Source organism: Malurus melanocephalus, unplaced genomic scaffold (genome assembly GCF_030028575.1).
Source record: "Malurus melanocephalus ecotype Western Australia unplaced genomic scaffold, MMel_1.1 scaffold_639, whole genome shotgun sequence".
Classification (NCBI taxonomy): domain Eukaryota; kingdom Metazoa; phylum Chordata; class Aves; order Passeriformes; family Maluridae; genus Malurus; species Malurus melanocephalus.
The window spans coordinates 28,843-54,889 of NW_026623871.1; the positions used below are offsets into that span (position 1 = coordinate 28,843).

General features: G+C 45.9%; 1 protein-coding gene across 1 annotated transcript; it reads left to right on the forward strand.

Moving 5' to 3' along the window:
* Positions 1-224: 224 nt before the first annotated feature.
* CASTOR2 (cytosolic arginine sensor for mTORC1 subunit 2) lies at positions 225-25,167 on the forward strand. Its single transcript, XM_057383569.1, has 8 exons — positions 225-411; positions 13,033-13,226; positions 13,975-14,107; positions 15,377-15,500; positions 16,076-16,186; positions 17,543-17,625; positions 19,418-19,512; positions 21,418-25,167. Exons 1-8 carry the CDS (start codon positions 225-227, stop codon positions 21,481-21,483), a joined length of 993 nt encoding a protein of 330 aa, XP_057239552.1. The 3' UTR covers positions 21,484-25,167.
* Positions 25,168-26,047: the final 880 nt, after the last annotated feature.

Genomic DNA, 26,047 nt, shown 5'->3' on the forward strand with positions numbered 1-26,047 from the left:
CTTGGTTTTTTATGATGATGGGCTCAGATGACAARAGGACAACAGGTGTAATTCTTGTGGTGGGGATGGGTTGGATGCCAGCACTCCAGGCTTCTCTCTGATTTGTCCACAGACATGCAAATATGTCTGCACTGTCCTGAAAATCCCTTTTAAACAGGTGTCATTATTTGGGTGATGCTATGTATCCATTCTGTAGTCTCAGAGAAAATGGGAACGCCGCAAAAATGGACCTGTGTGTTCCTCTGTCATTGGATACTACTGGAACTGCCTCTGGTCTGACTTGGTGTGTGCTGTACATCCAGGACATCTCCAGGAGGGAAGTCTTCTCCACATCCTTTAACTGGAACAAGGGCAGCAGACATTCAGCAAAACAGCTTCAAAAGCTGGAGATCTTGATGTTTTCATRTAAAGGTAATAATGTTAAAAATGGSATTTCTTATTAGCTTCATTGTCTGAGGCCTGCCCGTGGTTCTGGACATGACCCAGGATGTACACGGGACTGTCACTGCGGAGCATGGAACTGTAGCAGCACTTCCAGGAGCAACAGTCTTGTGTTCCCACCCAGAATGCAGGATCACCCAGCTTTTCTGCTTGCCACAGCTTTCATGTCAGGCCCAGGTGAAGGACCACAGTCTGGAAGGCTTCCATAAGGCCAGAAAATTATAATAGCAGCAAAATCCCTGCAAAAGCCTATGCATACACACACCAGATACTAAATGCTTGATCCGGGAAAGGGAAAGGAACAGGCACATGAATTCTTGTGGGTCTTCAGAGACTTGTACTGGGTGCCTCTGGTGAAGCAGCTTCAGCTGCAGCAGGTCTGGTGGATGTGCAGAAGAACATGCCACTGCTTGGGTATGTGGTTTATGCAGGACAGGCAGAGACTGCAGGTGGTGTTTCTGGCCTCTGCCTGTAGCAGTGCAGCACTTGRTGGTTGTTGAGTTCAGCTCTTTGTCGAGTCAGCACAGGGATGCTAATTCTTTGCTTGAAGGTGAGGAAGCTGAGGTTTGGAGGAATATATGCTGATTTTAAAGGAAATATATTGTGTTTCACATGGCTGAATTTCTCTCTCCTGCAAGGGAATCTTGCATTTCAAACACATTCTTTTCCCCTTGGGAAATTGTGGCTTTTCTTTAATCCAGCTTCTGTCCCAGTGAAGACCAAAGGAGTCACTGGTTTTGGATTCAGGCTGGAGCCTAATGGAGAGAGRAAAAGCAGCTGCTTGGATTTCTGCATCCATTGCTGGTTTTCCCACTTCAGAGGGAGAGGCATGGACACCCCTCATCTCCCTGTCACAGGCACTGCTAGGGATGGCTCTGAGGTGCCACCCTGTTGCAGGCTTTGGGAAAACAGCATGAAATGGAAATAGCACCCAAGTAAAGCAGAGCTGCTTCCTTTAAGTACACAAGGGTGCCTGGCCARATCACACCTCCTTAACTTAATTTTGGAGCTGTTACTGTAACACCAACCACAATGCTCTGTGAAGACAATTTTTCACATGCTTAGTGCAAGAGAGAAGGATTTTGGCAACCAAATATTTAATGTGAGAGGGAAACACAGTTATGGGAGAGAATGTGATATGCTCAAGGTCACCACACAAGCTAGTGACAGAGTAAGGCACGTAAGTCCTCTTGTGGAGCCAGACCACTGCATCCATTTGCAGCCATTGTCACTGCCCCAATGCTCCTGCACATGGATTGTCTCTGTCTGGCAGGGACAAGGCACCTATGAAACAGCCTGCAGCTCTACTTAAACATCAAGCCAGAAGCTGACTGGGCAAGGAGTATAAAAAAAGTCTGGGAGAGAGAAAGGCTGCACAGAAATGGTATATTTCTGAATGCAGCACATTTCTTGCCTCTTCTACTTACCGTCAGCAAGAGCAACAGAGAGTATTAATGTGGCTTTTGCTGCTTTTTGCATTCACAACAGGGTCCCACAATAATACTCACTCTATTTTAGCTCTTCTCCAGAACTGAGCTTTTCCGTTTCCTCTACTTGCCTGAACAGATTACATTAAGTAAAAGTCACTGCTTTGTCCAGTCCCAGTGTTGTGCCAGGCGTATATGATTGCTGGAACTAGCCCAAATTCCTGTCTGCACTTTAACTGGGTAGCGGATGGAAATGAGCAGGGGACTCCAGAGGTGTAAATAGATCAGTCAGCCACATGGCGTCATCTCTGCTCTGTACAAATATAGCTGAGGACATGCGGAGCAGAAAAAAATAGTTTTAATTAGCACATGCTCCTTCCGCAGCTCTGGAACTAGCATAAATACATTCTCACTTCTACTGCTTCTAGCAGACTAGCAACTAAACTTTCTAGGACAGTGCCACACCTCTCGTTCCTCAAAATCCTCAAAGTCTGTGTGTCCATGCCAGCAGAGGTGAGGATCCTTGTAGGATCTACTGAGAAAGTGGTGCCTGTCTTCCCACATAGGTTAAAAAAAAGCAACACAATGCTGTCCTTCTCCATCATCTCAGGACATGGACGTCGTGCCTGGGATTTTTTGTGATTGTACCATTAGTGGTGAAAATACAGACTTCTCCGTCTTTGAACATGACACCTCTAGCGCTGTCAGAATTTCCTATCTCATGCAGATATGTGGGCAGATGTATAACAGTGGAGAAGCTTCACARCAGTGTAGTCTCCCTTCCCTAAAATTGTTTATAAAGGCCTTGCTTGGGAGCTGCTGGATCATAGTGCCTGCAGAAATAGTTGTGGTCTGGGGGATAGTGATGGGACAGTTTAGGAAAAGTAGGTACTTTACGTAAAAAGTTTCCATCTGTTTCAGAATATTCACTTGCCTCTGTAGATTGTTTGCAGGGACACTGAAGCTTCAGTGAAGATGGCTGATTTGATACAGTATCTGCTGTAGCTCCTGAGGTGGCTGTAAATAYCCAGTATTAAATCCCTTGAAGTGGKTAGGAGTAATTTCTCTGTCTTTGAAAACAGGGCTTGAAAAAATGCCCCAGGTGACCTCAGTGCTCTTAGAAGCAGATTTTTGAGTCTACTAATTTTTATGAAGTAAAGGTGGGATGAATGTGTTTATCATTTTCCTCCAGTAATGGGCTTAGAGGACTCCCCTGTTCCATTAAATGGACATAGGACACAGAGTCAGTCATATGTGTAATTCCCTATGTGTGTAATTTGTCCTATTCATGTGAATAATTGAAAATTCGAACTGATTRTTATACTGGGTAGAGCTTGAATTGAATTGTCAGGACATGAGAAAATTGCACAGGGTACATTGACCCATTCTAGAATAAGTTGCCTTTAGAGTTAATTACTCCATAAATTGARAGAAAATCTGTARCAGCAAGCAAGGACTAGTACAAGATAAATGTCATCCAAGAAGTGAGGGAAGATACACTGCTCAAAGCTGCCTTTGGAATGCCTCTGGAAGGTGTGGGTTTGGGCAGAGCTGGTTCATACTGGATCCTCTGGGACAGCTGCTTAGGGCTCTGGGATTGGGACTTTGACAGGCTCCGGGTACTTGTGTTTCCGTAGAGTGCATTCTTGTTTGCTTACTTCTTGTTCTTGTTTTCTTTCTTTTCCTCTGTCTGTCTGTCTTTTATGGTCTTGATAGTGGAAATTGAGAGACCTTKGTTTTTCAAACCTACCTGATTATCCCTGGAATAGCACTAGCACAACAGCAACAGAGTCCTCCCTCACTGACAAAGCAAAGATGCTCAAAGAGGCCAGAACAAAACTTCCCAGTCSCTCCCATTCTATTCTGTCTTTAGATATTTAAATCTTTGTGCAGAAATTTTCCATGCTGCTTTGCATTAGCTGTGAAATACTTCAGCTGTGAGATGTATATAAACCGCAGCTGAATAGGTCAGCTGGTTCTCAAGAGCAAGATTTAGAAGAAATGGGGGTTTGTACTCACTTTATGGGTAGGAAACTGAGGCACAAAAACATTGAGGTCWGATATATAAAATGTCAAGCTGTTACTTCCTCACTGCAGTGTGTGAGTGTATGAACCTAACAAYGTTCTTTAGACAGTTGTGTGAGTGGGATAATACCTAAATAGGAAAATGARATGACAGGTTTCACAGCTTCCCTGTTGAGGATATTTGGAATAAAAAATCCCTCTTAGTTTTGCGTGCTGTTAGGAGAAAGTGTCAGAAACACAGATGCACACAGAGGCAGCAAGGTTCCTTGGCTGTGGATCCAGTCCTGAAGAGGTGCCCAGGCAGATTCCCAGGTGCATCAGGAGCACAAAGAACAATAAAAGACACAGAAATTGAAGTTTGAATCCAGTAGTTTTTATAAAATAAAGGTGAGATAAATGTTTGTGTTTCCCACCAGTAAAGGGCCTAGAGGACTCCCTTGTCTTCTGTCCCTGTTGCTGTGACCCTGTGGTCACATTTGCTGGTAGCACTTGGTATCTGATGTGGAGCTTCAGAAATCCTGCCATGCACTGGATGTCTTGCTGCCACCTCATGCATCTGAGCCTGAGCTTGAGCAGGGTGCTGGAGGCGCTGCACTCCTCCTGTCTCAAGTCATGTTTGCAGGGCTGATTTCTGTTCCTGCCTCTGGCACAGCACCTCTGGTTACCCAGAGRGGTGATGGATGCCYCATCCCTGGACACATTCRAGGTTAGGTTGGGCRGGGCATGGAGCAAACTGCTCTAGTTGAAGACATTCCTACCCATTGCAGGAAGGTTGCACTAGATGGCCTGTAAAGGTCCCTTCCCATCCAAACCATTCTCTGATTCTCCAATCACCTCCAGTATTGTCCTTCACAGAGGTTGACAGCCAACCAAACCGTTAACATAAATGCAAAAAAATTGCAAAACCTGCTTGGTTATGAGTGTGCTGACCTTTCCTCAGGATGAGCTCGAGCTTGTTGGCATGTGAGATGATTTCAGCTGAGTTGGAGCTGTGGGCTTTTCTTCCTCCTCTTGTGCACATAAGCATTAACTTTCTGGACCTAATCATGTACCCCAGCGCAAAGCTGAGTGACGAGCTTTCATCTTGCTTGGCTATTGGGCTTAGATAAGTCCCTTGGTGTGGGAGTGCTCTGTGGCACTCAGATCAAACTCACACCAAGTACTTTCTGCCTGGCAGCCACCTCTCTTTGTGCTGCAAACTGCCCATGGCATCTTGCTTAGAATTTATGTGGCRGCAAAAATCTTTGCTCACAGTTACTAAATATGAAGCTGGCAGCCTGTTTTGATGCCAAAAGAAAGGCTGTTTGCATCCTCTGAAAAGTTATGATTTGCAGTGGAACATCCCCAGGATGCTAYGGCTGTCCTGGTGGGGTCCTGTGGAGCAAGCACAGTGCTGGATTGCTGGTTCGTCCATGCAGCAGAGCAAAGCAAGGAATGTGGCGTTCTGCAGGAAAAACTTCTGTGCTACCAGAGTAGCAAGGACCAGAACACACAAAGCTGGCCATCAGATTAGCTTCAGAGCTCTTTCTGGATTTTAGCATACTATAGAAACTGATAAGTAAATATGTTTGTCATGCTTTAGCCCCTTTCACACAGCTTTCTGGAAGTGAGAGGAACAGACTACTCAACATTCGTGTGTTCCGAACATAAAAGGAATATTCACTTCATCTCATTTCTCAAAAGAAAGGAGGTTCAGGTTTTACCTTCTTCTCACTCTCTCCTCCAGGTTTTGAGCTCATGCAGCCAGTTTCCACAGTGCTTACAAGATAAAAGTTTCCTAAAATGTTTCCTGAGCAGAGATATCCAGGTCAAATATGTATGTTCTGTASAGATGTCAGGGGAACCACACCAGCTGGATGCTGGCAGTGGGCCTTGGCATCCCAGCTCCATGCTGATGGAGCACAGCAGAACCCACCTGCAGCACCCAGTGGAATCTCCAGCCACTCCAGTCTGATGAGGCTGACAGGGAGGTCAGAAAGATGTCTAGGCTTTGGATCAGGCTTTACAACCTCAGATAATCCCTCACTTAATTTTAAGATGGGATTTTAAAACTGCAGGGCAATGAAAAGCTTCARCTGGGGAGTGGAAAGAGAAGGCTTTAATCCACAAAAATTGTTGCCACTTGGTGGCTGTTSTGGATTAAGGTTTCTCCTTTTGTTTCCTTTCTTRGAGAATTTTCTTTCCCATTTTGTTGCTGSRAATACACTGATTGCCAAGTCATTCTTTTGATGGCTGGGCAATTGGGGAAGACRAAAGAAGCTGCTAYGCCCTAGGTGGGGCCAAAGGATCTCCCTGGGCACTCCTCCTGCCTGGCAGGTTCTTTTTCCTSTTTGGAGAGAGGGAAGTTAGGGAAGTTCTCACAGGAGTTTTGGGSTCAGGGAGGGTGTGTGCGTGGTGGGGGGGTGGGCTGGTCGCTTCACTTCTGCTTGGCTTGGGGGAGGATGGTGGACCTGCTGCCTGCAGGAGAGAGCTCGCCTGCTGCTGCAGAACCCAGCGCCCTGTTGTTGGTTCCTGTTTGCTGCACTGTGATCTTGTGCCCCCGTGCCTTGCCAGGGACCCCTGGGATTCCAGCTGCAGTGGTCGAGTTCTGCTGCATCCCATCTGCAGCCGCGGGGTTCTGCTTGCCTTTTCACCCATCTGGCCATTCTGAGGTTTCTTGCTGCCCAGAGGGAGCCCCGGAATCGATGCTTTCCCCTGTGAGTTTGTAGGGGAACTTTTCTCCATCCATCCATCCCTGCCAGCTTGTGCCCATCCTTGGCCACGTGGGAGATCTGAACCAGCGGGACTCACTCACAGCGCCCCCTGCAGCCGCGGGGGAATCACCGCACCCGCCCTGCCCGGCCGGGAGCCAACAGCGCCCCTGCCGGCTGGGTCCGGAACTGCACCAAAGGGGAGGTGTGTCCGTGTGTGAGGCTGTCACTGGGTTTGTGGTTGTGTTGGTTGCTGCTATCATTGTTACTTGTTTCACCTTGTTATACATATTAGTAAAAATTGTTACTCCCTTTTCCCATATTCTTGCCTGAAAGCCCCATAATTTCAAAGCTGTAATAATTTGGAGGGACGATGGGTCATATCCACCATTCCAAGGGGGGAGTCCCTGCCATCATTGCAAACACCTGTCTTTCAAACCAAGAGAATGGCATGGGCAACCGCTCTCCCAGTTTATCATTACTTTTGAAGTTGGCAGCACTTTTATTTTTAATGACRTGCCACTGGGGTCCTTTTATTGAAGGAGCCTTTTTCTCAATCTTTTTAATGCAAGCCRGAGTCTAGCTGCCATTTTTATAGAGGTAGGCTATAAAAGGTACAATAAGTACAGTGTAAGGTTTCTAAAGCCAGGAAATTGGTCAGAAAGTCCACAATATTTTTTAATTTCATTACTTTTTAATATTTGAAGTTAACTGTGGCTGCAAATACAAGTCTATAATGATGAATCAAATGAGTGATTGATTCATTTAGCATACTARAACACACCAGGGAGTAGCACATCACTCAGAGCACTCTGCCATAATGCAAGAATTTGTGTACTGAGTGAAGTGCTTAGGAGATGATCCAGCATGCCAAACCAAAGGAACAAACCAGCTGAGTGTCTTCATTTCTCTCCCAGCACTACAATAAATCCATCATTTATCTACAGTTTCACTTGGAAGCTGAGAGGTGTCCTGAAGTGGGTATCTGATTGCTGGAAAATTGGAAGAGTCCATAGAAAGCAACTCACAGGGTGTCTTTGTGGAGGAAGGGAGTCAGTTAGCATCACGTTGTGCAGGACTCACCAAGTTGTCAGTGTGACTAGGTGAAATGCATTTCTGCTGTGAAACTGTGCATTTTCCAGTCATTTTGCCCTTAACTATAGCCTTTTGGTGAGAAATTAGTGAACCCATTTAAATTAGGTACAGAAAGGGAAAAAAGTTCTGGTGGGGTTGCTACCCTTTCTCAGAGCATTTTGCACATTTGTCAGTGTTCTTTTGGAGAGGTAGGGCTCTCTCCCATTACTGTTCCTCCTTCTATTCAAGGTGTGAGACTGAGGAGTCCTCAGCGTAGAAAATGTAGGCAGATAAAATGTTGTCATCCTAATGTTGYGCCGACTGACACCATCAGACTGACWCTTTGGTCAGGGTTGTAAACCAAGAGATCTTCCTTCCTGCTTCACGCGACTTCCTTGGCTGCTTGCAAAGACCCATGACCTGGAATCTCATCATCATCCCAGCATCCTTCCAAAGGTATTGTAGGAGTGTCACATGGAGCAGCAGCTCACAATACTTACAGCATTGCATAGTGCTCCAGTGGCAGCAGTTCAGTCCTTATTTGGGTTTCAGCCAATATTTGTTGTCTTTGTTGGAAGGGGTATTAATTTTTAGAGCTCAGGAGCCAATTATGGCCAATATGATACTCACCGCTTCACATCCCAGGATGACATGTGCCACAGAGGCTGCTTCAACTGGGACTACCAAATGGGCCAGTGAGACTCTGGACAGACCCCATACCTTGCAAATCACCTGTGCTGTGAGTAAGCAGTTACGCCCTAAATGWAACTTGATGTGTTGGCTGGGTTTGGTTTGCGCAGGGACTGGCATTAGTTTGATACCTGTGCCAACGGAGAGCAGCCTCACTGGTTTTTGGAGCTCACCAGCACTCAGTACCCAGCATTGCATTGCCAGGGAAAATCATCTTGGACTATCACGATGATCACATCTTTTTGAGGCTGGTGGTGTTCCATGCCAAAGACCATGGACGGAATGACAGCTTGAGTCTGGAAGCTTGCTTTTCCAGACTGTGGTAGTTGTCATGTTGGGCAATAAATGATGATAWTGGAGCCTGCAGGCAGCTGAATTGCTCCTGGTGCCTTCTGCTAGTAAGGCTKCAAAGCCTTACACAGCAAAACCAGACAAATCTTAAGGCTTCCTCCCAGTGAAAGGTCAAAATCAAAACACCAATTATAATAAACAAAGCCCAAATCTCKGACCTTGTAGAGGTATGYCTCKGTTTGAGACAATTTCTTTCASAGAGAAACGTTATGGAATGAACRTTTCCTCTGAATTAAAAAGTTTGGTAATTTTTCCCTACCCATACAAAAGAGATGTTTGGGTGAAAGTGAAGAAAAAAATAGTTTATTTAATAAAACAAGGTGCCCRYRGGACACAGATAAAAATTTATTAACTGKGGGATATTTAAAACTCCAGGAATGCACGCCACTCCTCCCTCCACAGCTGCTCGGCACGTGGTGCGGAGAAAGATGGCGCAGCTCTTGTCCCAGAAGAAAAAGTCCACATGGCCGCTCAGGCAAACAGTGGGAATCTGGTAAAACCTGTGGTGGTAGTCCTCTCTTCACTGYAGATGAAGCAGGGCACTCAACGTGCTTTCTCTCGCTGGTTCGGCAACTCCGGGGCAGAGACAGAGCAGCTCCGCGGTTCTTCCTGCCGGTCCATGGCTGATCGGTGCTTGCCTTTGGTTCTCAGATCAAAGTCCCGCCGAACCACACCAGAATAAAATCACAGAAACCGTTGAAGGGTGGCCATTGTAGTCCAGGGAGAGCTGTTTGGCCAAGCTAACAAACCCAAGCTAGCTAAACGCCAACGACGTAACTCCCCTGCACACGGTGAGCTGAGCTCTCAAAGCGCCCTGCTGAACTCTCCCAACCTGCTGCTGCCCAGCTTTGAACTCCCCACCCTGCCTTCCCAGCCGCCCCTGCCCCTTCTTCTGGGTCTGCCTTAAAGCCACAGGCACATTTTGGGGCCTAAAATCAAACAAAATATAGGAATACAATGTTGTTACAAAATCAACCTAAGACAAGGTCTTTCTCAGCCAGAGTTGAGATGTCACCCATAATCAGCAATGGGAGTGACTGTGCTCTGATAAGCCATTTGCAAGAGGATTTTGAGAGCCCAGCAGAGACACTTCGGCCCAATGGGAGGACAAGGAATGTGGCAATGCATGGGAGCCTGGAGAAAGTGGTGGCGAGGAGTTGGTATTAAAATGTGGGCAATTCCTTATTTTGTTCTTTGTTTATTACCTTATTGTGCCTCGCTGAGTCTGCGCTAATGTTACAACTGGTGGTTTTGGCTCTCTGTGGGTTTACAGCATTCAACAGCTTCCTGGGCAAAGCACCATCCCACATGGCGTATTTAACACTATTTAGACAAATTTGTTGAGCCTTCAGCCTGGGTTTGTTTCATTAAAATTTGGGCTGTAGTTTTCCATCTGGCTGCCTAGTRGAAACAGTGTCCAAAATTGGTATTTCAATCACTTCCTATATATTTTTCCAAGTTAATTGAATCATAAGAAGCAGGTTACTTAAGCAAATGCAGTGGCCCCTATCACACTTCATAGGGTCTGTTAAACACATAAACTCAAAAATGATTTAACACTTCCAAGTAATTACAAGTGCAGTGAGCAAATCTGCCTTCATTCCCCCCGAGGAAGAGCTTGATGAGGTCTTCTTGGGGCAGCTCATCCAGCACAGCTGCTGCTGGAGTGAAATGCAATAATGCCTCTGTCCACCATGAAATACTGCTTCTTCCACCATATCCCTGGCCCAAAATTGTATTTGAATTGGTATTTTATGAACTGCTATGTACATCACCTGTACTAAGCAGGAATATAATCTGCTCATCTTATAGAGAAGGAAATGAGTTATGATCTCACTGCCAATAGTGAGGCATTAGTGGACTTGGACACACCTGRGATGTGCCCACTGCAGGTAGGATCAGTTAGTGAGAACACGACCCTGAAACATATATAGCTCAGCAGCAATTGTTTTGAGCTCTAGCTTCTCCATGCCAGGTGATGCAGGAAGCCTGGTTTTGGAGGTGCTTTTCTGATGCAAAAGGCTGATGAGAAAATGGTATTTTGCTGAAATAATGTGCTTCAAGCAACTTGAACTGGTCTCTGACGTAACATTCTGTTGATTAATGCACAAACTTACCCCTCTCCCTGGTGTCTAGTTTTCATTTCATGTAAGATCTGATTATTAAAAAAGAAACATTKGCTTATGAAGCTAAACATCAAAATGCAGAAGCAGAATGTTCAGTGTCCCCACTGTTTGCAGTGTGTTTGCTCAGGGTTGTTTTCYTGCCACTCACAATTGAGGTTATTGAGGAGAGCAAAATGAATAGTGTTTGTTATTCTGTTCATTTTGGGGTTTCAGTGCTGGTAGTGTCTCAGGGAAGTGGTGCCTGAGGATTTGGAGAGGGTAAAGTTAGGACTTTATTACACAGTATCTGGGGCTGYATAGAAACAACTCGCAAAGGTCTCACTGGAGCAGAAAGAAAGGATACTGTATGGAGGAGCCAGGAATGGGTGGGCATAGAAACATGGGAGCACTTGCCAGAGCACTGACTGCAAGAGCAACAATGCTGGGGTTTATGCTTTCGGACTCCTGGGCTGCACCTCRCTTCTGTGCTAAGTGTGTAGGCCTCCTTTGGGATGCCTGCTGTGTCCTTGCTGGCTGGATCTGCATCTGCGATCAGGTTCCTTATGCCAAGTAGATTTAACTGGAATTATGCATTTGTTAGTCCAGATCTGGATCTGAACTGTTAGTTTCTATAATTTACCAAACAAAAATCCAAACTCCAGAGAATGCTGTRGCAGTGTATGCCTTTGTTCCAAAGTCTACATCTGTTTTTCTGGGCTGTTAATACATTAAGGGTTTTTTTTTAAAACAGCTAATAATTTGTATTAAATGGTTTAGCTGCAGATTTTTAACTGCTTAACCACAACAGATTAGAAGCAAATTGAATGGGATTTTTCTTAGTATTTTCAATTTCCAAAGTAATTTGTGTTATTTTAGTATGTGCTTACCTTGTAATCCCTAGTATRTGTGATACACCATCCATCCCTTGCTGACTGTGTGGCTCTTATGCATTTGAGATGGAGGCAGGAGCCCGCAGATGCAYAGAGTGCCTGCTCTGCATCTTCAAAGACTAGGGACAGGGCCCAGGTTGCTCTGTCAACCTCCATCTCAACTCCAGGASTACAAAATTTGGGTTTAGATTAGAGTGGGAAAACGGAAACAACGGAGGCCAGAGCAGCTTGAGTAAAATGTTTGGAGAAATTGTATGATAGAGATTTAAGTCAGAGAYCACTCTGCTGGTTTGAAAGTAAACCAGCGGGAGAAATGAATCCCCACACAATTACCTCGAGAGAGATTTCAGGTCGGACTTACAATTTAATACAAAGATTACAATAAATGCAACTGTACACGAAGACGGGCTTAAATCCAGAGTACAACCTGGCACCCTGTTGGTCAGGGTGCTGATCGCAGTTGTATCATGTGGTGGTTGCAGTTCTGTTGAAGTGATGGTTGCAGTTGAAAGGAGTGGTCCTGTGGAAGTTCTGGTCCTCCTCTGGATCCATCCAGTGATGGTGGTGATGGCGACTCAAGTCCCCAAACCTTGAGATGATGTATGCTCGGGTTCAGGCAGGAATGCTCCATACCACCCCCAGGGTTGGGAGTTTCACAATGGAATGATTTGACTCCTAGGATATTTTTGCGTGTTCTTGATGGTCGAAGTTACAGTTCTTTTTCTGGTGGTGCCAGAATAATGTGCCCATTATGGCTYATTAGCAGAGATGACACCCTTCAGGATGGGTGGGACTGTGCTGGTGCCTCCCCAGAGGGCAGTTATCAATGCTGGTGTGAAGAAGAAGAAACACTRCCCTGCCTCGAAGGGTTTGCCTTTTCTTCCTTATCTSATTTAACACCCAGCTCATAGCCTGAGGCATCAGGTGTGCACTGGGCAGCTCCTACWAATGATTTTCCAGGAATGGAGTAGAGGGGAGTAGAATACACAGTWTGTTTACAGCCACATTGGCAGTCTCTTTTGGAACCAGGACAACCACAGGCTGTTTCCACTCYGTTGGAAGATCAACACTGGCGAGTGAATTGCTGGGTCTCCTATTGCCTGTCTTGTCCCTGACAATCTGTATGAATCTTGCCATGAAAACTGATGCAATCAGTGCATGTGAAAGTGTCACAGTATGAGCCTGTGGAGCAGCATGAGAAGTCCAGGAGGTTGGCTGGATAAGGGGGCTCATCTCACTCCCTGTACTGAGGTCTGTGCTAAGCACATCCTGACAGGTGGTGGACCTGTTTCTCTCTGCCTCTACAACAAACCTCTGTCCTCYCCTTCTGTCTCTGCAGAGCTTCCTTCCTCGGAACACTTGAGTGTGGCTGATGCAACATGGCTTGCCCTCAACGTGGTGTCTGGTGGAGGTGGCTTCTCCAGCTCCCAGCCCATCGGAGTGACCAAAATCGCCAAGTCAGTCATAGCACCTCTAGCTGACCAAAACATCTCAGTATTTATGCTTTCCACCTATCAGACGGACTTCATCCTGGTAAGAGGACATGAAGGGACCAGGCAGAGTTATTGCCACCAGATGAAAATTCAGGTGGGCAATTCTGGGAGCAAGTTGTCTGGGGAGTGGCAGAAAAAACAAAGTCTGCTTTCCCCAGAGCTCTGTCCGTTTTAGTTAGACCCTCTGACATCTCCTGAGCTTTTGCCATGGGGTGAAGCATTYGTTGTCATGGGTTGTCTGGTGTCTAATGAGAGTGTTGAGTCCACACTACAGTCTCTCCAGCAATGAGATGCTGGTTGCACTTCCCACCGTCACTCAGACATTGATTYTCTGAAAGTTAGAGGAACATACTGTCTACTGTCAGGTTGGCTGCTTATGGCCAAGAGGCTCCAAAGTTGTTTTGGGTATAGACAGACAGTTTTTCTGTCTCGCACACATGTGTGTGTGTGCACAGACAAGGCATAACCTTAYTTCCTGAGGAAACAAGACTGAAAAACAGGCAGTGCTGAGTTGTTGAACGGGTGCTGGATAAGAGGTGAAATATTTCCTGCTTAGAAATCTCCACACTCTTTCTGCACTTGTGAAAGCACTCTGGTGCTTAATCCTRCTGATACTCGCCATGGTATCACCAAGTGTGCTTAAGATACACCCAAATGGTAACTATCCACTGGCTCGAGCAGGAGTCATGTGTCCACTTTGCTATGCACCAAAAGTATGTACCCTCCACTGCAGTGTTTTGTCATTTCTGGTGCACACCATAAWCAGATAATCCTGTTGTCACCTCCAGGTGCGTGAGCGAGACCTACCCTTCGTGATGCACACGCTGGCTGCCGAGTTCACCATCCTCAGAGTAGTGAATGGGGAGACAGTGGCTGCTGATGACTTTGGGATAACAAATGGATTTGTCAAACCAAAACTAGGTAAGGACCAGCACAGGCTCAGCTTGCCAGGGATTTGGTCTCCCTGACAYTTGGGGTGGAAGGCCTGCCTCCTTGCTTCCTTCAGTATTTGGGTAAATAWTTATCCTGTTGTAAGATGATAATTTTACAAGCCTGTCCCAGTACAACCAAGGATTTGAGTAGGTTCTTAACTTCCTGAGCAGTGCTCTTAAGTTTGGCTGAATTTTGGCCTTTTATTTCTAGTTTCTCTAGAGGAGACATGCCTTTCGTAGAACAGAAGATTGAAGTATAGTTCATTGCAGTTGCAAAAATAATGTTGTCTGTAACCCATATTTCCACAYTTGAACATTCCAAAGGAAAATGGCTTCTCTAAAAGCTTAAGTTATGCAGTGATGCAGTGAGAAGATTGTTTTTCAGCTTTCACACTTCAGTGCCAGTGAGGATCAAGACCAAGTGAGCCCAGGTCTGTACAGAACTTTAGAATGTTTGCAGTCCAGGGGAACAAGCGCATCAAGCCAAAGGGCACGATCAGGAAAAGAACAACATATATATGTTTACCTACAGACATGTGTGTAATTTTTTGTCCAAAACCAGACAAAGCAGGCATCAGTTATTATGAAGTGCCTGTCAGTTTCATCATTCAAGAGCTAACAATCATCTTGTRTAAGAAAATGAGTCTTAAAGAAAAAAAAAACATCAAGAAAGGGCGCAGTGAAACACGTGTTAATTATGCACAGGTATGCAGATGCTGTGTTGCTCTGTTTACTGGTTACATGACTAAATGCTGGCTGTTTCTCAGGCACTGGCTGCAACTTGTTAAATAAATGGCTGTGTGGCAGCTGGTTTTTGATTTTTCTAGATATTATAATGAAATYAGTCCCCAAAAATGAGGGAAAAGAGAATGGACCGCTAACAACCACAGCTGGAAAAATGCCTTCCATAGCCCTGCCTTTTAAATGGTGGAAGCCTGCATTTTTTTCCACTTTTCAATTTCACTTGGCACCTCTTTGAGCTTGCCCCTTATCTCATGTGGACGCACCCAATGGCCTGAAAGCCCCTGGGAGCAGAGAGCTGGACAGGGTACTGAGGGTAATACCACCCTCTCTTTCAGGGAGACAGCACAGGAGCAGATTGTCCAAGCCAAAAGGGCTTCAGCCAGGAAGCAACACCTTACAAATACTGTCAGCTTTCTCTGTGGCCACTGCCAGTGCATGAGTAACACGACTGATGGAACAGGAGCCTGCTACAGATGTGGCTTCATAGCTGTGTGTGTCTGTGTGTCTCTTTCAGTTCAGAGGCCTGTCATTCATCCCCTTTCCAGTCCAAGTAATATGTTCTGCGTCACCAGCCTGGATCCAGATACCCTTCCCACTGTTGCTACACTCCTAATGGATGTCATGTTTTACTCCAATGGGTAGGTCCTGCAGGGAGATGGGCTTCCAGGAGAGGTGTGCCCAGTGTTTGGAGGAGGCACAGATTCCCACTGCTCCTCTGGGATGCCCAGGGATCTGCTGTGGCCTTTGCTCTGCACTGAGGRAGGGAGGTTTCACAGGCTCAAGAGGGTTGTCCTGACAGGTGGAAGCCAAACAGGTGATTGAGGGTGCCCAAAGACATGTGCTGCCTTTGGAAAGCTGAGCGTTTTCAGAGTGAAGCTAAGAGGTCATGTGGTCAGTGTGCTGCTTATCTGCACAGGGCTGGAGCATGGGTGTCTGGCTGGACTGCTTCCCCTTGGTGTCTGTAGCTCCTGGCCCACAGCCTCTTGCGAGGGGACCTTGAGGCAGGGATGGAGGGTTTTGTCAATTTTGGGGACTGGATGGTTTTCCACATGCAAAATAAAAAATAATAAAATCAATATAATATGATAGGACTCAGTGTCACTTCCCTAAGTGAGTGCATGAASATTTCTGGTTTCACTGGCTATATCTGGTTTTAAAACCTTTCTTTTGTGATTTCTAACCACAGTTAATGTCATTCTCTCTGTTTCTTCAGAGTAAAAGACTCGGTGGTGGGCAATGAAGACTCGGGACATATTCGCTTTTTCTCCTTTTCTCTCATTGAGGGTTACATCTCCCTGGTCATGGATGTCCAGACACAGCAGAGGTGAGCTTTGGTCTTAGGCTAACCTGGACCATAAGAAAAGAGATGTCCTCAAAGGAGCAGGARGCAGTTTAGACTCCTCCATGCTAATTATTTAGATCATCTTTGTTTGGGTGTCAGGGACCTGTACACCCTGTCACTTCTCTGAGTAAAATGTGGYGTGTTAGTTCCAGTGTCTGAATTTTAGACTTGTCTGTCCAAGCCCTCAGTGAAATCACAAATCAGTGTCATGTAGGGTTATCTCACTTTCAAAAGAGGAGCACTGGAGCAAAGTGATTTTGGCATTTTTATTCTATTGTTCATTAGCCATGTGTTTAAGAACAAAACCCAAAAGAAAAAGCTGGTGTAGGTGTTTGAAGTTTTCCTGCTAAAGGCTAAAATCAGGGTGGGGGTGTCAGTAATGCGGTCCTCCTGCTTTGCCTTTACACATGGCTGGGCTTGGTTYAKAGTCTTGTTATGGTGATAATGGCCYAAGTCATCCCTGTGCAGYRGGAGCCCATGACTTGTTTGTCTAGCAAGGAGGGAGTCAGATGGTGAGCAAACACCAGCCTCTRTGTGTGTGTCTGCTTCTGCAGCTGTGCAGCACAGAGGCTCTGASGTCTGGAGGCTGGAGGGGATGCTGTACTCATCAGTGTTTGGATTTGCTCTTGACATACATTGCAGTTTGGGTTTGATTCTAGGGGACAAGTCCTCTGCCCCAGGGGCTTGTTTTTCAAATTAATAATTACCCTCTTGAAAGTTTCTTTGACCCTATTGGAGTAAACTTTTGTCTGCCTTCAARARGAGCSAGAGGACTGGAGCTTCWACCTGGGGYGTGGGAAACCTKGGGGACCAGTTCATSTCTCTCMCAGCCTGCCACCTTGACCTTGGGCRAGTCTCTTAGCCTCTGGTCTCCTTTCCCCTGCTAAGAAATGGAGATCTCTGCTTGGTCCCAGGGATCTCCCAGGGATGGTAAGGAAAAAAGCATTGATGGTGCTCAGACACAAAACCAGTGGTTAAMATTCACATTCCTGAGAGCTGATACGGAAATATTCTCCATCCCTATGTGTTTCCAAATGCAGCTCAAATCAAACCTTCATAGTCTCAACATTTGTAAAGCTGGGGCACAKCCTGTTGCTTAGAAATTTTTTCCCATGTCTCTCTGGATACCTATGCTCACCTCCAGCAGCAGATGCTGCCTGACCTGGAGGGTCAGACAGGTGCATCTGCCCCACCTGCCTTGAGTTTTCCCAGTTTGCCCAAGCTACTGCCCCATTATTGTTGGCTTCAATCATCTCAAGAGCAGATCCCCCACAGGCAAAATCTGACACACTGCTGTGTTTTAATTGCTATGTTTGGTGTTCCTTTTGTTTTTTACAGATTTCCTAATAATTTGTTGTTTACAAGTGCATCTGGTGAACTCTGGAAGATGGTGCGGATTGGTGGGCAGCCTCTTGGCTTTGGTAAGTAACATTTGGGGGATCAGTTGGTGTGCAGGCAGTCAGTCACCTCAGGGCCTTCAAGAGGTATGGAAAAATCCATCTGGGGCTGAGGCTTTTTAAGAGCAGCTTAACATGACTGTAAGTTGAGATTTTCGAGCAGAAATCTGACTCGTGTTATGTTTGGCTTCTGAATATACACTTGAAAGTGCTACATGCTTGACAGTTCCAAGCGACATTGCATTTGTCTGCTGGACATTGAAGGTGGCTACAGCTGGGGCACTGATTAAAGAGAAAAACTGGTCAAAAAGGTGGCATGGAAATGCATTGTAGTTGGTGGTCAGAAAGCACTGTCATTCTCCAGGACAGTGCTTGGGTAATTTTGTGATTCTTTCTATAAARGTAGACTTTTTGTAGATCTATAGCAGTCCAAGTGGAAGTCTTCCTCACAGACATGTTTCACATCCAGTGCTGAACATCCAGTTTTCTCTACTCAAAAGAATATTGGTCCTAAGTATCACAAAGCAAGTGGTTCATGTCTGCAGGAGTGTTCTTGTTATTTCTGTGTCCCCTGCAGTTTTAAGGATCTGATCTGAATACTGCAAAAAAGGCCTGATCTTCAGGAAATGTGATGGCTCCTTCCTGTAGGCTCTGAAACAGTTACAAAACACAGGCTTCAAGAACATTTCTGAAAAACACTGGGCCGATTTTAATTGCAACTTGTACACAAAAAGTACTACAAAACTAAAAAAAGTACCAAAATAGCACAGGGGACCGGTTGAATCCCAGGCTGCATCCAGAGGAGCATTGTCAGCAGGTCAAAGGAGGTGATTCTGCCCTCTACTCTGCTCTTGTGACAGCCCAGCTGGAGTTCTGTGCACAGCTCTGGTGTCCCCAACATAAGAAGGGCATGGAAGTGTTGCAGGTCCAGAGGAGGCCATGAAATTTTTAAGAGGACTGGAGCACCTCCCCTATGGAGACAGGCTGAGAGTTGGGGCTGTTCAGCCTGGAGAAGGTTGTGTGGAGACCTCACAGCACCTGCCAGGGTCTGAAGGGGCTCCAGGGAAGGCAGAGAGGGACTTTGCATTGGGAACTGGAGTGACAGGACAAAGGAAATGGATGCAACTCAAAAAAGGGGAAATTTAGGCCAGATATTAGGAAGAAATTGTTCCCTGTGAGKGTGGTGAGATACTGGCACAGGTTGTTTGGAGAGGCTGTGGATGCCCCARCCCTGGCAGTGTTCAAAGCCAGGCTGGATGAGGCATTGAGCAGCCTGCTCTAGTGAGAGATGTCCCTGCACATGGCATGGGGAGTTGGCATTAGAGGATCTTTAAGGTCCACTTCAACCCCTAAACATTCTGTGATGTATCTGTGGTGAAATTGGTGTGAAATCCTATTTCAGGGGCTGTGGTGGCCTGCAGCCAGGAAACCATGTCTCCAGGTGGACTAATGGATCAGCTTTTCATCTTTCAGAGATGCAGGGCCAAGTGTTCAATAACAGAGAAAAATKCTTTCTTCTTGAACATCATTCAGTGCCTTTCTTTGGACCTCTGTAACTAACTCATTCTAGTCCTAATGGTTTTGTACCTTCAGAGAATGTGTGTTTCTCTGGAGCAAAAAGAAGGTAATAAAACTAAATGTGCAATGTTGTGGCCCAAAAGCTTTATTCTGTGAGAAAGAATACATTTTATTACAGGGATTCCTTCTGATTGGAGTTTGTGAAGACAAACTTCTCCTTGTGTAGGCATAGATCTGGTGAGCCCTGGGACTTTTGCAAGCCCCTCCAGATGATGTTTGAATTTTTATGTCCCCACAGATGAATGTGGAATTGTCGCTCAGATTTCTGAGCCTTTGGCTGCAGCTGACATCCCAGCATACTACATCAGTACTTTTAAGTTTGATCACGCATTGGTGAGTATGAATACAGCTTCTTTGGATACAAAGATCCTGGGGAGATCTTTTSCCTGGGAGAAAACTCAAGATGAGAATGTCACTTCTCATCTGGATACCTTGTTGCAGTGCTTTTGCTCCAGTGTAGCCCAGCAAACTCCTGTCTCCCAACTGCCACTGCACTGGGTCAGAGGCTGCTGAACCACACCCAGCCATACCCAAAGGCAAAGCTGTGTTATGAGTGGTGTTCTCAAAAAAGGCTGATCTCTGTTCTTAAAGATCTGCAGTGATGGAGACTTCACAGCTTCCCTGAGCAGCYTCTTCCACTGCATCTGTGTCTTTTATTAAAAACAGCCACAAATGCTCTCCATTTGCTTCCAAAAAACAGTTGCAGGCTTCAGACTCTCAGGACAGAGTTATAACAACCCACCCTTAAGGGGAAGGTGCTTCCCTAAGGTGCTTCACAGGTGCCTTTGTGTGTGGGGAGCTTTTTGGAGAGTCTCCCAGTAGCAGACCTCTGCCTTCATCTCTTGGTGCCTGCATTGTCCTAACCTTTACTTTCTGGGTCCCATCTATTGGCTCCCTGTCCCTGCATCTTCTTGTTTTTTGATAAACAAGCAGGGCAAGGGGATTTTGAAGCAGATAAGGTTGTTGTCATGTTCATTCTCATGAGTGCCCATAAGCAGCTGCAGTGCAGTCATTAACATGAGAGTCTTGCCATCCTTGGAGAGTTCTTTCTTAAACAGGGTATTTTACTTTCTAGGCCTACCTCTGCTCTTCCTTTGGGAAGAGAACACTCAAAAATTAGGAATTCCCCTAGAAAGGGAAAATTGCTCTGCTTTTAGCCACAAACAGGATGGCATTTGTCGTGGAACCCATTTCCCTGGTCCTCAGGAAGGGAGTCACTTGCTTTATGCTATTGTTTATTTGTTTCTTTTTTTCTTAAATGTGTCCTTTATTGCATTATACTTTTATTTCCATCACTTGCAAATTCACTGTTCAGGTCCTACCTTTGACCTGTAAAAGCTCCAGTGAGATCAAAGCAGATTTGGGTTTTTTTTTTTTAATTACTTTGGTTTTTCACAGTTGGTGTGAACCATTTGCAGCTGATAGGTCATATGTGTAAAGAGTAAAAGTAAATATTTTTTCAGATAGCAAAGGTCAGAGTGTTATATATGTTTGTCTCATTTTCTTGAATATAAACTGTGCTGATAAGATAAGCTAATAAAACACCATTTAAAAATCAATACTGTTAGCTTTGCCTCACATTCCTGCTCATTGTGCGGCCTCAGGTGTCCACTTTCTGTGCAGAGCACAAGGTTCAAAGTGCTCCTACATGTCAAGCCATATTTGGAGAGCTCAGCTCTATCAGTTAAAATAGATATTTAGCTGAAAATGTATGSCAAACAATTGTGATGCCTCTGCAGGCAGTTCCACTTTGTCAGAGTGCCTCATCTCAGCCCTGCAGATCCCTCCTTCAAGCAGCTGGCAGGGTATTATGGGGACTGTGCAGGTCTATAGGTCTTCCTTATTCAAAGCAGTGTTTTCCCTTGCTACTTGTTTTCTTTGTGTATGGGTTTAAAAGCCTTTTCACTTGGACAGGACTGTTCTAATTGTCAAACCCTTCCATCCTTTGGAAGGTGCACTCCAAGCCATGTTTTGTCTGACTTTCCAAATTAGTTTCCCTCCCCACCAGCACCACCATAAAACAGAAAACCATGTGGATCTCACAGTGTTTGCTCTTGGGGTACCATGGGTTGACAGGGGTGTTCCTTGTACACAGAGCCCTTTCTCAGTGGCGTGCAGGTGTCAGCAAAAACTAGCAAAGTATCTGCCTCTTTGGGACTGTCTGGCTTTGTCTCTTGCCTCTCTTTTCCTTGTCACCCCTTTTGTTGGAGCATGACATTTCTTTTTGTTTTCTTGCAGGTACCTGAAGAAAATATAAATGGTGTGGTCAACGCACTCCAAGTCAGTCAAGCTGAAAAGCATTAGAAATCTTCTGAGCTGGTTCCAGATGCTTTTTATTATTATAATAATTATTATAATTATTGTTATTATTCTTTTTTTCTCACAGTATTTCTTGAAAAATCTGATTACGGCGAGTGACATGAAAAGAGACTGTGGAAAATTGAGCAGAAATGGCTCCAATAAGCCTTTGTTTTAATTATTATTATTATTATTATTGTTATTGTTATTGTTATTTTATTAAATTTATGAATAAGGGGCAGGAGGAAAGGGAGTTTATATGGTTTCCTGATGTTCAGCTCTAAGGTGAAGTGTACCCTGGCTGTGTTCTCAGTGTGGAAGGAGCTGCCTGAGGACACCTTTTGGCAGCATGGATGGCCGTGGGCACGCCGTGGAGAGCAGTGGRATGGGCCAAGAGCAGATGGACAGGCCACTGGCTCAGAGAGCCCTGAAAACCAGAAACAAAAGGAAATACGGAATTAAACAGAAGACGTTGCACAGTGCTGGCCTGTCTCCTCACAGCAGACTTCCTGAGGACTGTCCATCGTTGCCTTTGTTGAGATAGGACACAAAGAGTTCTGTTACCCTGACAGAACACTTTGCTGTTGGAAAAGGGGAAAATATCCAGTTGTTTGACATCTCCYCTTTTTCTTTCTCCCTGCAGTCAAAGCCTGGCTGCTCTGAGAAAGCCTGGGCAGGGGGAGCTCAGCTCTAGCCAGCTCCTGGCAGGTGGTGTCGCCCAGACTTGTGTCTGCATTGAAACTTGGCTGGTTCTGGTCATTTTTTTCCAGTCACTCTCTCACTGCTTCCAGTATTCTCCTGCTCCAGGACAACTGTTGTCCCCTTACCCCACATCAGAGCCTTCCCCCAGCCTTTGTGCTCCAGGGCCAGCAAGAGGAGGAAGGCCTCTTTTCTCCTGTCCCCTTGGGCTTTTTCCCATCCACTGTGCACACATGGGGAAATAAAGGATTGCCCAGGGTCCCTGGGTAGATGCTCTTGCACATCCCAGGCCACCTTGGYCAAGAGCCACAGCAGGTTGTCCCTCTCAGGGCCAGGAGGGTGCCTGAGTCTTGTGGGGGTCTCCTGGTTTTTATCAGCTCCTTCAATACGTAGTTGGAAATTGCTGCTGATAGGGGAAAGTAGAATGGTGCTGAAAATGTCTAAAACCTGCTGATATCTGGTCCTATCAYGGAAGATGATGGGGCTTTTCCTGTGGGTCAGCAGGAGTGTGTTTGCTTCTGGCTTGTACCACAGCTGAGGGCCAGCAGGAGCCAGGCATCCTGGCCCACAGTGGCACCTGTGTCCCCATTGTGCCCGGGGCTGCTGCCAGCACTGTGGAGGACAGCAGGGACCAGTGCCAGGAGAGAAGTGTTACCCAAGACATGGGTGCCAGCAGTCTGCCCCACGTGTGACCATGCAGCAAGGGGTGGGGTGAAAGGAGAAGTTGTCTGCAGAGAACCTTGCTTTTGTGATTAGCAGCCCCAGTATATCTTGTGGTTTTTCTTCCACTTCAGTCTTGACATAAAGAAATTGCAAATCTTGCCATATTCCTGAGGGCTTTCCAGCTGTGCTTCAAGAGACAGCTTCTAGCAGGATTTTGCTGAGGCTGTTGTGTACAGCTGTGAGCCAGAGTTTTGCATTAATCTGGAGGCAGTCTGTGAGCACCTGAGATCATGCCATGGGCATGGTTCATACTGGTGTGTAGGGAATGCAAACCACACACACAGACACAGCTTGCTGATTAGTTCTGCATTCACAATGCTGGAGGGCCGAGCAGTTCTGCTTTCTGATGCTGCTGGATTCAAACATTGAGTTTCAAATGTGATTTTTCACCAGTGGGATGTTGTGTGGCATTCAGACAAGGAGTCAGAGCATCCATGGGAAAAAGCATGGATTACTCTCCTTGGTTGGCCCTTTGGAGCTCAAACATCCCTGCTGAGGAGCACTGAGGCACACGTTCMTTGCTTTACCAAACAGGATGTTTTGCTGTTCCTTTACACTGGTTTTCAGAACTATCCCATGATATGTTATATTCACACCAGATTTCTGCACTAAAGGTTTATTCCAGGTGTGGCACTGTGCATCTCTGGGTTTGGAAAGATGTTTTGGCTTCCTGCCACAAGGACACAGGCAGAGGCTGCACTGTGCAGTGTGGGGATGTTTGCTGTGGCTGCCCAGAGTTGTGGGCATTGAGCTGGGCTGGGGTGCACAGCAAGGCTGATGGTGGCTTTTCACCCCATTTATTGTCAGAGGATTATCCTTGGGATGGCATTGGCAGCATGGGAGGTGGGGGGTTGAGTTGCTGCACAGCTACTGAGTTGTCAGCACCAGCTTTTCTGGCCAGTTGAGGTGAGCCTGAGTTTTCCCTGTGTGCATGGRCAGTGCCACCATGACAGAGTCACCAGGACAGTGTCTTCTTTTTGCTGTGGGGTTTTGTCAGCCTTTGGGAAACRCCAGTTTTGGCATCAGAGAGTACTGTGTGTTGCTCTGCATGGCCAGTGCTGCTTCCAAAAGGACTGTGACATGGATGGGAAGGAGTTACTTGAAACAAGCAACAACTTTACTAAGCCTTAAGTGAAAGCGAAAAAAAAAATGGTTTTAATTTTCTAACATTGCACTCAGGCTATTTTAGAGGCTGATTTTTTTTTTTTTTTTAGTTTAAATTTATTTTCCCAAGGGAGTCAGCCTTATATTTGTGAAATCTGTAGAAGTCTTTGTGGTGTTTCAAACCTTCCCAAAGCCAGTTGATGTCCCATCATGGGGAAAGTTTGCCAGAAAAAYTCACAGGGTGTAAAATGCCATTGAGGGACACTGACGCTGCCACCATCCTTGGCTTCACCTTTTTATATCCTTTTGTCATTTTATCCTCACATCCAAGGATACTGTTTCAGACACCTTTAGTGTTCCCTTCATATTTTCGCTGGTGGGAACAGAGATAATCCAAACTCCAGAATTGGTGGAACCTTGTGTTTGCACCTAGCCTGTAGCCAAGATCAATGCCWGCTTGCACAGCACTGCTGCTTGTGAGACCTACACTGCAGGAAGGGGTCTGTAGGGGCCTTGTTAAAAATTTTCATAGTAACAATAATACCACCACAGTCAACCTGAAGTAGGGAGCTCTTAAAGCTGCTCCACAGCTCCCACTCTCTCAGCACCCAGACTTTGGGGTGGGAAAAAAATTGAAGAGTCTTTTCCTTTTTAAAAATGCATTATGATAATACCTCTGAGCATCCCTGACATTATGCTGTTCAATACTGTGTGGATRAAGGAGGAACATGTTTCAGTGGGATGCCCTTGRGCTGGGTGCCTGGATCAGCTGTCAGTTGTCAGTTCTGTCCTCAGCATCCCTGCTCAGCTCTCTGGGCAGTTCCACCTGGCCATGGCTTCTGCTAATGAGGGATTGCCTCAATGCTGCAGGCTGCTCCCTGTGCYGTCTCCTCTCGTTGCACAAAAATTCACCAAACAGCAAAATGCAAAAGTGTTTCCAGCCCTGCAGAAAGGGGTAGGCAGGGGAGGAGAGCATCGCCCTCATGGACCCTCCATCTTTCTCCAAGACCTTTGTTTTCTTAGAAGTATCAACTTTTCCAAGTTGTGTGTGTTAGTAAGTAGGGTCTTATCTTTTTCCTTCAGCCCAATTAGAATTTGAATGCAAATTTCTTTCTACTGAGCAAGTGTGTACATAGGTTCATCCTAATGTATAGTGTTCCCATAGAAATCCTTAGGGTGTTTCTATTTTACACCTATAAATGCTCATGTTTGTGTCTGTAGGGCTGTGTCCTGTACATGGTGTGGGCACTCAAGCAATACAGGTTCACATACATAGAYGTGTGTGTATACTGTGGGCACACACTGTGTATCTATGTAGTGARAACTGTATACACACATTTATTCACCATATATTTTTAATTCACGTAAGGGCAAAGAATAGTTCCACTCTTGGTTTTTCTCTGCACATGTTTAGTGAAGAGCAGCAGTGGAGTTGACCTGGAGCAAAGCTGGGGCTCCTCTGATTGCTGGGAGCAGCATTGGATTTCTGTCCCTGCTTCAGAAAATTCTGTTCCTCTCAGGATTGGTGCCTCAAGCACAGAGACTGTAGGAARTTCACTCCTTTTTCTTTCCATATGTTTTAGTTGCTGCCCCAATTTGCCTCAGCCTGTGAGTAAGGCTGGTCCATTTGCACAGTGCCCACTGAGACCCTGGTTTGGAGTTTCCAGGGGGGCTTCCAGGTCCTTCATGCACAGAGCACAGTGCCAATGCTGCCTGCATTCCCCCAGGAGAGGCAAGAGTTCCTCCAGGCTTCCTGCAGCTGGGGCTTTGGGGTGGCCTGGACTGTGCACCAGCATTCCCTCTGAGCTGGTTCCTGGTGGTTTTCCGCAGCATCTCTGCACGGGGCTGTGGGCAGTGCAAGATTTCCTGGTGGATGTGCCTGCCCGGGGCTTGGCAGACAGTGGCACCCCATGGCTAGTGCCAGGCTCTGSTATTTGTTGGGGAATTCACATTTGTTGACCTGTGAGGAGCTGAAATCAGTGGTTTATTTTTAAGTAGATGTTCATGTTGGTGGGTCTTTCCCTGTTAAAAGCAAAAGAGGCTG